Source organism: Pantherophis guttatus, chromosome 16, assembly GCF_059756535.1.
Source record: "Pantherophis guttatus breed Tessera chromosome 16, ASM5975653v1, whole genome shotgun sequence".
NCBI classification, from domain to species: Eukaryota; Metazoa; Chordata; class Lepidosauria; order Squamata; family Colubridae; genus Pantherophis; species Pantherophis guttatus.
The window spans coordinates 18,532,965-18,545,177 of record NC_142078.1 but is presented as its reverse complement, the minus strand read 5'-3'; the positions used below and the strand labels follow the sequence as shown (position 1 = coordinate 18,545,177).

General features: G+C 44.8%; 1 protein-coding gene across 1 annotated transcript in view; it reads right to left on the bottom strand.

The window, feature by feature from the left end:
- Positions 1–12,213, bottom strand: part of FIBCD1 (fibrinogen C domain containing 1) — a 45,187-nt gene that overhangs the window by 10,720 nt on the left and 22,254 nt on the right. Inside the window, exons 3-4 of the mRNA XM_060683886.2 lie at positions 9,511–9,670; positions 8,544–8,680 (exon numbers count right to left, since the gene is read on the bottom strand). Coding sequence (XP_060539869.2) covers positions 8,544–8,680; positions 9,511–9,670 — 297 coding nt within the window. The remainder of the gene's footprint in view (positions 1–8,543; positions 8,681–9,510; positions 9,671–12,213) is intronic.

Below are 12,213 nucleotides of genomic sequence, written 5' to 3'. Positions count from 1 at the left end.
GATCACTAGAAGTGACTCTTCCAATATCAAAAGAAGGACCATGGGAGACATGATAGCAGTCTTCCAATATCTCAGGGGCTGCCACAAAGAAGAGGCAGTCAAGCTATTCTCCAAAGCACCTGAAAGCAGGACAAGAAGCAACGGGTGGAAACTCATCAAGGAGAGAAGCAACTTAGGAGAAATTTCCTGACAGTTAGAACAATTAATCAGTGGAACAACTTGCCTCCAGAAGTTGTGGATGCTCCATCACTGGAGGTTTTCAAGAAGAGACTGGACAACCATTATAGGGTTTAGGGTTTCCTGCTTCCCTTCCAACTCTGTTATTCCTCCTTTAGCTGGACAAGAAGATGGGGTGGCCCCCATCTCAACAACCTTCTCAAGAAGTTTCTCACAATTGTTTGAAGAATTCAACTATGATAGCATTCTAAGAGATGAAAAGAGCTAACTAGACTCCATTTTAAAAACCTACCTCCGAAGAAGAGGAAAAGTGCAACAGGGATAATACTCCCTAGGGATGTGGGAAAAGTTGTACATGGCATCAAATGATTCCTGATTGAAGAAAATACTCAGCCAAGATCTTCCGTTCCTTCAACCATGCTTGGAAAGGACATTTTTCCCTCTCCAATGTTTTTCTTTCTTTCTCTCAAAAAGCCACATCTCCTGGAAGCTTCGGGGTAGCAAAAGGTATTTTGCTCATGCTGTTTTTGATGACCACATCTTGAGAAGGTTCTTACTCAGCTTTTGATGTTTTATCCCAAAGGTGCTTTTTCAGAAGGCAACCGAACTTACTTTGTTTTTTCCTCGAAGATGTTTTGCTTCTCGTCCAAGAAGCTTCTTCAGTTCTTGGATGAGAAGTGGGACATCTTCAAGGAAAAAAACCAAGGAAGTCCAGTTGCCTTTTGAAAAAGCACCTTCGGAAAAATACAACCTGGATGACTGAGAATCTCCATAGACTTTTGATGTCTGGCTTTGCTCCTGGGGTCTCCGAGGGATTATCTGTAAATTAAGTCTCATTTTCTACTTCTCTTGAGATGGTCACTTTATCAGTGCTTGCTGAAAAGGCTACGATTGTCCCATTTTTCTTTCTCAAGGAAAAAAACCCCACATTTGTCTCATAACGGAAGCCCAGAAAGTTTCCCTTAAGCATTGATCAAATCCAGATGATTTAGAAGGCATCATTTTGCAGAAATGTTTGAGTGGTTTTCCCCTCCTGGGGTGGGGGGAAATTAAAATTCTGCTTCTTAACATTTTCTCTGAAATTTGGTTATAGGTGGCTGGCATTTTCCCATAAAGTGCAACAGTAAATGTAAAGGTAAAGGTTCCCCTCGCACATATATGCTAGTCATTCCCAACTCTAGGGGGCAGTGCTCATCTCCGTTTCAAAGCCGGAGAGCCAGCGCTGTCTGAAGACGTCTCCGTGGTCATGTGGCCGGCATGACTCAACGCCAAAGGTGCACGGAATGCTCTTCCCTTCCCACCAAAGGGGGTCCCTATTTTTCTACTTGCATTTTTTACGTCCTTTCGAACTGCTAGGTTGGCAGAAGCTGGGACAAGTCACGGGAGCTCACCCCATTACGCGGCACGAGGGATTTGAACCGCTGAACTGCCGACCTTTCGATCGACAAGCTCAGCATCTTAGCCCACTGAGCCACCGCATCCCAAGTAAAGTGCAAGCAGTAAGGTAAACTTAAAATCGAACCGATCATCGGAAGAAAACAGAGGGAAGCTGCCTTATTTGTTTCACCAACGCTGAGCCTCTGGGCTTTGAAGACTCTCTTTTCCCTTTAGAAAAACTAAATAAATTCTCATCCTCGTTTTGTTTTCCTTGCAAACGAGGAAACCTTTTTTTTTCTTTTTTTGAAGTTAAGCCCTACATTGGCTGGAGACCCTACGCTGAAAGCGAGGCAGGCCTGGTGGAACGGAAGGGGATTGAGCACAAAACGTAACCAAAATGTAATTTATTTCAACTAATTAATGCAGGGAATACAATCGCTCCCTCTTTGGGCTCCGTTCGAAATTACGGTTCTCGGCTTAGTTTTGGAAAAGTGCCTTTGAGGCCCATACCCACGGCTTTTGGTGACCTTGAGTCCTGTGTACTCGCCCTGAATAATTTCAAAGGGGCCTTTGGCATGCAGCTTTGATCACAGGCATAGAATTGATAAATTTCCTCTCTTTGCAACAACCACGCCTGAAAAAATGGGATAACATTATTAAGGTGCCGGCTGGGCAAGGAAGAATGGGATGTGAGAAAGACCGTGGGTGAGAAGGGGAAGAGATGCTGCCTAGGGCATAAAATTTGGAGGGAGCTGACAGATGAATAATAGGCATTGAAAAAAAAAAACCAGTTAGGTAAAGATTCCCCTCGCACATATGTGCTAATTGTTCCTGACTCTAGGGGGCGGTGCTCATCTCCGTTTCAAAGCTGAAGAGCCAGCGCTGTCCGAAGACGTCTCCGTGATCATGTGGCCGGCATGACTCAATGCCAAAGGCCCATGGAACGCTGTTCCCTTCCCACCAAAGGGGGTCCCTATTTTATTACTTGCATTTTTTTTTATGTGCTTTCGAACTGCTAGGTTGGCAGAAGCTGGGACAAGTCATGGGAGCTCAGCCCGTTAGGCGGCACTAGGGATTCGAACCGCTGAACTGCCGACCTTTCGACTGACAAGCTCAGCGTCTTAGGCAGTGAGCCACCGCGTTCCTAACCTATCAGGCAGTAAAAAGAGAAGGCGGGAGCTTTGTATTTTCAGACTTGCAGGATGGATGTCAGCCTCCTGAATGGACCAGATAGGAAATACACAAAGATGATCTAATTGTCCTTTATTGGAGAGCCAGTTTGGTCTCGTGGTTAAGGCAACAAAGTAGAATCTGGGAGGTTGTGAGTTCTGGTCCCGCCTTAGGCATGACAGCCAGCTGGGTGACTTTGAGCCAGTCACCAGGAGACTGGGAATTCTAGTCCCACCTTAGGCGTGAAATCAATTTGGGTGAATTTGGGCCAATAAACAGAAGACGGTGAGTTGTAGTCCTGCCTTGGTCATGAAAGACAGCTGGATGTCTTTGGGCGAATCACCAGGGGGTTGGGAATTCTAGTCCCACCTTAGCCATGAAAGCCTGCTTGGTGACTTTGGGCCAGTCACTCTCTCTCTCAGTCCAATCCACCTCACAGGATTGTTGTTGTGAGGAAAATAGGAGGAGGAAGGTGTGTTGGATACGTTTGTCATCCTTAACTTTGACTTTGTTAATTATAAAAATAATAAAGGTGGGATAGACATAAATAAACAAATTGTAAGGCTACCTTAACAGAATCATGTTATCCTGTCATTCTACTCTTCGTTAAGTTAAGCGCACCTAGAACTTTTAACTCTTCTTCGTATGATTTTGCCTCCGGTCTCTTAATCATCTTTGTTGCTCTTCTCTGCACTCTTTCTAGCAACCTTTTTGTATTGTGGTGACCAGAACTGATTGGAGTCTCCCTATTGTGGCCTCCCCAATGCAGGATAGAGCGATATTGGTTTACTTACGAGTTCAGAAAACAAGCTGGCAGCTTGTGGCGAGATCTTGCTGACGGCGGGATCTCTTTTGAGTTGGAGAAATTCAGTGACCTCATCCGAGAGGATTTATAGAGCACTGGGGGCCATTTAACCCCACTCATGATTCCCAAAAGAGTTTCAGAACTTGCTGAAAGGGATGAGGTAAAGTCGGAAGAAACACACAACCTGTTTATATCCACATCTGCTTTGGGCAGCTCACGTTATGGGGCAGGGATTTAAAAAAGAAGAAGAAAATAATAGAATTGTGCAAGTTAGACCTAAAACATGTGCAGAGAAGAACAATAAAGATGATAAAAGGCCTGGTGGCTAAACCATACATGAATGTGTTGAGGGAACTAGTTAAGTCTAGCCTAACAAAGAGAAGGACTAGGGTTGAGATGATAACTGTCTTCCAGTACTTGGGGGGCTGTCGTAGAGAAGAGGGAGTCCACCTATTCTCCAAAGCACCAGAGGGCAGGAGAAGAAGTAATGGGTGAAAGATTATCAAAGAGAGAACCAACCTAAAACTAAGGAGAAATTTCCTGACAGTGAGAACAATCAACCACTGGAATCAGTGGTGGATTGCCCCCGGTTCGGACCGGTTCGCAAGAACCGGTAGTAAAACCGGCGGGAGGCCCCGCCCACTGCCCTGGATGTCATAATTGGCGATCTGTGCATGCGCAGAAGCAAGGCGCGTGTGCGATTCCATTGCAAGCTGGTAGTAAAGGTAAGTAGAACCCACCCCTGATTGGAATGGCTTTCCTTCAGAAGTTGTGGGTCCCTCCCTGGAGGTTTTTAAGAAGAGACTAGACAACCACTTGACCAGGATAGTACAAGGTGTCCTTCCTTGGCCGGGGGGTTGGACTAGAAGACCTCTGAGGTCTCTTCCAGCCCTATGATTCTATGTTCTATTCAGGAAGCAAATGTAAAGTATGTGAGGAAGACTTTGAGAGACGGAGGAAAGGAGATGCTGCTTAGGGAAGAGATAAGAGAACGCAAAGCCCTCTGCTCCATAATGGGCGGATAAAGAAATTCAAAAGTCTCCCCTCCCTAATTTCTCAGGCTGTGAAAGAAATGGTGGGAGATTTGTACTTTCAGACATGTAAAATTCTATGAATGTAGCTTTTGAATAAAGTAGAATTAGCATACCTGTCATGTTTCCTGCTTGGTCTACCTGGAAAGGCTGTCACCAGGAGCGAGATTATTCTGCTAGAGTTCCTTATCACACATATATTAATTCTTTTTAGCGCAATTCCCTTCCCGAGTGTTGTCTGGCCCCATTTAACCTGGTTTGCTCTATCGCCCTTTTTCTGTGGCTCTGGATAATACGTGAATCATGCACCAATCGGAGGGCCGAATTGGTTTTTCTGCAATTGGCCTTACTCATTGGCCAATTTGCAGGGAAATGTCAAGCAAAGGGTGTAAATGATTTAATTTGACAATCTGCTGCAAATCTGTACCCGGAGGCTTCGGTTGCGGTGCCACGTAGCCAACGTGTTGATTGAAAAAAAATAATAATAATAAAAATAACCACGGCTGTAGGGGAAATGAAATGAACGAGGTTCCATACTTCTCCGTTCTGCTTTTGACTAACAAGCTAAGACTCGGTCTTCAGACAGATTGTCCTGATGGGGTTTTTGAACTTCAAAAACTAGAAGAATTTTAAGCGAAGTTCCGTTACCCATTGGAGAAAAAAATATATAGATTTCTGAGGTAAATTGAAACGAGAACCAGTACGAAAAGCTGCAAGCTTTGTTTAGTTGCGTGCATAAAGTATCGATGCACCCGTCATATAATAATTTATTCCCTCTTTCTTTATAAAACCGAGCTGCTCCCAGGGGTGGGAAGGTGGGTGGCAGCCTCAGAAAAAACTTCTCCCTTTTCCGAAAGCTGCGCAAAGGCTCCATACCTTCGTGCTACCCACAAACTTGTCAGAAAAGATTAATTAACAAATTAGGATGGTGCTGGGATGTTGGCGAGGAAAAAAGAAAGGTCATGCGTTTTTAAAATCAATTCCTCCCTTCGCACAGCCCAATTTTCATTTAAGTGTAATTGTGCGAAGGGGAGAAAAATTACTATTAAAAATGTGGGTAGAAAGGAATTTTGGCGAAGTGACATGGCGAGGTATCTTAGAGGCAGGTAGGTGTGTTTTAAACGGCCTTCTGCTCACACTTTTTTGTAAAAAATAAAATAAAATACAGTATGGAGGTGAAAGAACTGGAAATCACCGGTAATTTACACCTCTAGGCATTTGTGACTTCTTCATTTTTTTTTTCCTTTAAGTAGATTTATTTAAACAAAAGTGGTGGAAAATTCATGGGGACCCCGAAGAATAAGTACTGTACAACTCTGCAACTCGCTCCCCCCCCCAAAGGAAGAGTGAAAAACACAATCAGGTTTCTTTCAAGTCGTTTTTGGCTCGTGACAATTTCATAGAGGAGAACCAGGCAGGATTTTCTTGCCGGAAATAGTAATAGCATCTGTTATTTTCAAAGCAAAGTTTGTTGCTCCGGTTCAAAGAATTTTTTTTTCAATATTTTCCCATTCAAATATCTAACCAAGCTGGAGCCTCCTGGACTTACACAACATTAATAAGGAGGTGTCCATTTGTGAAAAGTAGCTTTAACTGCTGCTAATGTTTTCAGCTTCCCTTTGACAAGCACAATGAGGAAAGAAGGAAGGAACAGAGGGAGGGAGAGAAAGGAAGGAAAGAAGGGAGGAAGGGGGGGAGGGGAAGAAAGAAAGAAAGAGAGAGAGAGAGAGAGAGAGAGAGAGAAGGTGGGAGGGAGAGAGGAATGGGAGGAGGGGAAGAAAGGGAGAAAAGAAGGAAAAAGGAAGGGAGAGGGAGGGAGGGGAGGAGGGGAAGGGAGGGAAGAAAGAGAGGAAAGGAGGAAAGAGAAAAATAAAGGGAAGGAAGGAAGGAGGAGGGAAGGAGGAAGTGGGGAGAGGAAGGGAGGGAAGAAAGAGAGGAAGGGAGGAAAGAAGGAAAAAGAAAGGGAAGGAAGGAAGGGGGAGGGAAGAAGGGGAGGAGGGGAAGGGAGGGAAGAGAGAAAGGGAGGAAGGAAGGAAAGAAGGAAGGAAGGAAGGGGGAGGAGGGGAAGGGAGAGAAGGAAGAGGGAAAGAAGGAAAAAGGAAGTAAGTAAGTAAGTTGGTTTTATGATCCTCAAATTTAGGATGAGATTTCTTTCCTGGAAAAAAATAATAAAATAGTGACATCCAACTGGCTCAGAATCCAGCAAGTCAAAAGGTTGATGGGATGGACGTAACCAGAGAGACACCCATTAACTTCTAACCCCTCCATCCAGCTCTAAAATCCACACAGTCTAACAGGGCATAAGAAACACATCTGGATTTCGTTTCTTGATTTAAGGCACACACACATTTGTCTTGCTAAGACCGGGATCAAACCAGGGAAACCAACTGAGAAAGTTAGCGGCAAAATCTGCTGCTGAGATAGCATTTAAACCTGTTTTTTTTTAAATATATATATATATATTATTATTATTATTATCAAACTTGGCAACTTTACGATGTGTGGACTTCAACTCCCAGAATTCCTCAGCCAGCATGGGAATTCTGGGAGTTGAAGTCCACACATCTTAAAAGTTGCCGAGTTTGCAAACTGTTCTTTAGAAAGGCACTTAACATTCTACGCTAAAACAAACCCAGACTCATTACGTTGATTATGGTGTCTCAATTCAACTGTACCCACCGAGCATCTAACTGCTGGCATATCAAACAACCCACTTTTCCGTACAGCAAATGGCCCAGGCAGCCCCATCTATTAATAATAAAGTTGACATTATTGCAATCTTTCACATTTACACTTGTATAGATTTATTTTCCCATCTGCTGTTCTCCGGAAATTAGTTTATTTTGCACCCGCATGATGAAGCCAATGCTTGTTATTTTCTTTTTAGGAACTCTGCTCCCCACCCCCCCACCCCACCCCCCAAAATATAATGAAATGTGGTCATGGTAGCAATTGCCCATTTCTTTTCTAACATTATGATGGACTTTGGAGGGGTGGGTAAAAAAGGAGATTTAATTCCCCCAAGGGAGGAAGAAGTTTGGATGCCTGGCAGAAGGAAGGGAAGAAGGGAAGGGAAGGGAAGGGAGAAATGGGATGGAGAGGAAGGAAGGGAGGGAGGGAGGGAGGAAGGAAGGAAGGAAGGAAGGAAGGAAAGGAAGGAAGGAAGGAAAAGAATGAGGAAGAAAGAAAAAAAATGGCAGGAGAAAGAAAGGAAGGAAGGAGAAGAAAGGAAGGAAGGAAGTAGAAAGGGAAAGAAAGAAAAAGGAGAAAGAAAGAAGGAAAGAAAGAAAGGATGGAGGAAGGAAGGAAAAAGCAGAAGAAAAAAGAATGAGAAAGAAAGAAAAAGATGGCAGGAGAAAGGAAGGAAGGGGAAGAAAGAAAAAGGAAGGAAGGAAGAGAAAAGAAAGAAAGAAGAAAGAAAGAGAAAGAAGGAAGGAAAGAAAGAAAGGATGGAGGAAGGAAGGAAAAGGCAGAAGAAAAAAGAGCGAGAAAGAAAAAGATGGCAGAAGGAAAGAAGGAAAAGAGGAGGAAGGGAGGAAGGAAAAGCAGAAAAGAAGAAGAAGAAAGAAAATGGGAAAGGAGGAAGGAAGGAGGGAAGGGAAAGAAAGAAAGAACATTTTCATAAACCTGACATTTGCCCATCACTGAAGAAGAGAGGCGTTTGCAAGAATCAAGGAGGGATAGGTTCACAGAAACAAAACCCATTTTTAAAACTCTTGAAATCTTTAAAATCTGCCTCCCAAGCTCATTCCACCCATCCCTTTGCTTGTGGTCCAAGATGACACCAAGCCCAAATTTCCTTGCCCCTCCCTCCAGAAAGAACCCCCTCCTCCTCCCTGATTCCCTTCTGAGGTCCCTCCTGGCCTTCTCCACCCTTGCATCTCCTCAATTTGGTGTCCACCTTGAGGGAAAATCAAGTGGTTTCAGCTCTGGTGGGGGAGAGAAGAGAAGAGACCCACCCAGAGCTTCGATGCCCCCCTTACCGTCCATCCTCCACCATCGGTGGTCATGTCACAGTAAACCTGGAACCCCTCGGAGTAGTGGGTGGGGAAGACGGAGAAGACCCCATCGCCCTGTTGTCCACCGGCAAAGACATCAAAACAATCCCGAGGCTTTGAGCCTGCAAGCAAGAGATGGAATAGAAGGATAATGTCAGATCCGTGTATCTGCCATTCTTCTGAGGAAGGGGACTGTTGGGAGGGGTCTCTAATTTCATTTATTCTAGTCGTATGCCCTGAAGGACTTCAGAGCCTGCTTTGAATCTGCCTTGCTATCACCCCTTTTCAGTAAAAGGTTCTTTTTGAAATTCCAGGGGATGCGGTGGCTCAGTGGCTAAGACGCTAAGCTTGTCGATCGAAAGGTCAGCAGTTCAGCGGTTCGAATCCCTAGTGCCGCGTAACGGGGTGAGCTCCCGTGACTTGTCCCAGCTTCTGCCAACCTAGCAGTTCGAAAGCAGGTAAAAAAATGCAAGTAGAAAAAATAGGGACCCCCTTTGGTGGGAAGGTAAGAGCGTTCCATGCGCCTTTGGCGTTGAGTCATGCTGGCCACATGACCACGGAGGCATCTTTGGACAGCGCTGGCTCTTCGGCTTTGAAACGGAGATGAGCACCGCCCCCTAGAGTCGGGAACGACTAGCACAGATGTGCGAGGGGAACCTTTACCTTTGAAATTCCAAGCTTCAAGAGTCTTTACTTTCTTGAACAAGGGGGAGAGGCCTATCGGAAGTTTGGGACCATTTCCGGCCTCCAGAGGGCCTCTAGAGCCCGGGAAGGGCAAAAACGCCCCCCCACCATGATGTAGGAGGCTGACTAGGCCACGCCCACCCAACAACCGGGCAGAGAACACCTTGCTAAAATTTTTGAAGCCCACTCCTGGGCACAACTGTGGACACAAATCAAGGACTGCCTGCACCGCTGGCTCAAGAAGGAAAAGAGGAGGGATTTGACCCACCATTCGGGCATCCTTTGGGCCGCGTGGTCCGGGATGGGATCCGCTGAAGGTCTGCCTTCATGCGTGGTCGGGCGAGGCCGCGGTCCTTCTGCAGAGTCTCCAGAATATCGCTGACGGAGCTGACCAGCCTCGCTATGTTGGTCTGGCTTTCGGAAAGCAGCTGCACATAAAATAAATAAATAAATAAATAAACAAAGAAAGAAAGAAAGAAAGAAAGATTCTTCAGTTTTTCACTTACTCATTCCTTTTTTTTTTCTTCTCTTTTTGTAAAGACCCTGTGCTTATAGCTAGTCCTCGATTTACGACCGTAATGGAGCCCAAAACCTCTGGGGCTGAGCAAGGAACAGTTATCAAGTGACTTCTGCCCTGTTTTACGACCTTCCTTTCCACCGTTGTTAAGGGAAATCCTGGCCGTTGTTAAGCGAGCAACACGGTTGTTAAGGGGATCTGGCTTTCCCCCCCTTGACTTCGCTGGTCGGAAGGTCACAAAAGAGCATCCCCGCTACCGTCGTAAATACGAGTCAGTCGCCAAGCGTCTGAATTCGGATCACGTGACCCCGGGGGACGTTGCAGTGGTCGTTAAGAATGAAAAGCGGTCCTAAGTCACTTTTTTTCCAGTGCCGCCGTAACTTCGAAAGGTCATTAAATGAACCGTTGTAAGTTGAGGACTACTTACAATGAATTTCCGGAAGAGAGTTCCGTTTACAAATTATAAGGCCATTCATTTCTTTCGCCAGAAAAGAAAAAAGGGAATTTATCAAGCGAAGGGGGGGCCGTGCATGGTTTTTATTACAGTGGGAAGAAAATCCAAATATAATAAATAATGATTTCTTTTCACCTCCCGTTTATCTGAAAGCTCAAACGTGATACCTTTCATCAGAAAATTGTTGGTTTCTTCTACCGGCTGCCCCTCACAACAAATCAACAAGTCGTCTCCATCAATGTCTTAATTTGGTCAATGTATTGATCCGACCTTTGGACTGAACTTTTGATTTTTAAGGCGGCTGGGTTTTTTATAGCTCATCGTCAAATATGAGCAATATTTCTTATTCCACAGCCCTGCCGGCTAGGAAAGCAAGATGCTCTTGACGTGTCAAGAATGTCAGCCTGATATTTATCACAATTTTTGGTGAATCATGCTTGCCAATAAGTATATGGGCCCCATTGGCTCTAGTCTCTTTTTGCAAAACAACAAACAAAAAAAACCCACATTATTTTGATTTCTGCGCAGAAGAAATCTTTAAAAGAGCAGCAGTCAGAAAGTTGCTGGAAAACATTTTCGCCTCCTAAGATTTGGGGTTAGTGACTGAAAAACTGACATCCATCCTCAAAGCCCTCAAGAGCCTTGGTAGCACAGGGGTTTAAGGCACCCTGTTATTAAGCTGGTTATTAAGACCAGCTGCCTGCAATTACTGCAGGGTTCGAATCTCGCCAAGGCTCAAGGTTGACTCAGCCTTCCATCCTTTCTAAGGTAGGTGAAATGAGGACCCAGTTTGTGAGGGCAATAAGCTGACTTTGTATAAATATACAAAAGGATGAAGGCTATTGCTGAGCACATTGTAAGACGCCCTGAGTCTCCGGAGAAGGGCGGCATATAAATCAAAAAAAAAAAAAAAAAAAAAAAGCTGAACTCTAAACAAGCCCAAAACTTCCAAATTTGCACCTTACTGGAAAAATATTTATATTTTGTCTTTTAGACCAATGAAAACTTCCCCAAATACAAGGGAAATCTTTGGCTGAATATTCTAGATGGCTTTAACATTTGAGCACAAATGTTGGCTTATGTTTGTGCCCAAAAAAAAAAAAAAAAAGAGTAATTAGTAAATATCAGATTTAAGTTGTAGATGCCCAGAGAGAAAGTTGGCTGTCATAACTACAGGGAGTCCTTGGCTTATAACCATTCGTTTAGTGACGGTTCAAACAAAGTGACTTGTGGGCTGCTGCCGGTTCGGTAGTTGCGACCTTTGGGTGGGCGTGGCCACCCCTCCGGGCGCAATCCCATCCTATATCACTGTGTTGTTTGACTTGGGACACATATGTGGACGGTGCACGCAAGCAAATTCCCATGTTTTGTGACACTGCACGCATGTGTGGATGCTGCATGCATGTGTGGATGGCGTGCACAAGCAAACTCCCGTGTTTTGTGATGCAGCACGCATCTGTGGATGGTGTGCACAAGCGAATTCCCGTGTTTTGTGATGCAGCACGCATGAATAGACGGTGCATGTACGAGCAAAGCAAACATGTGTGTCTGCACACTCACATTTCTGGTGCTGGGCGAACCGGCTGTTACGGTATGTGACGCCCCACCTCTGTTTGTGACTATTTTTCACACTTATGACCATTGCAGCCTCCTACGTGGTCACGTGGTCAAAATTCAGACGCTTGGCAACTGACTGGTATTTACGACGGTCGCAGCACGCAGCAAAGTCATTGGGGAAGCCAGATTCGTTCATTTTCTCCATTTCGGAGAAAAATTCGAAGACGTCGCCCAACCCATTTCTCCAGCCCCAAATTATTGCCTTTCTGAAAGGCTGTTGAGGCACACGTTTCTTTTTATCTTTCTCTCCTAGTCTCTAAAATAAAAAAAAAATGTTGCTCTGCCGTTAAGGAGAAAATAAATTGTTGTGGGAAACAAAGCTTGGTTATATATCCAAAAAAAAGAGAGAACCATCTCGGCTGCCCTGTTGGGTCCTGCACCTG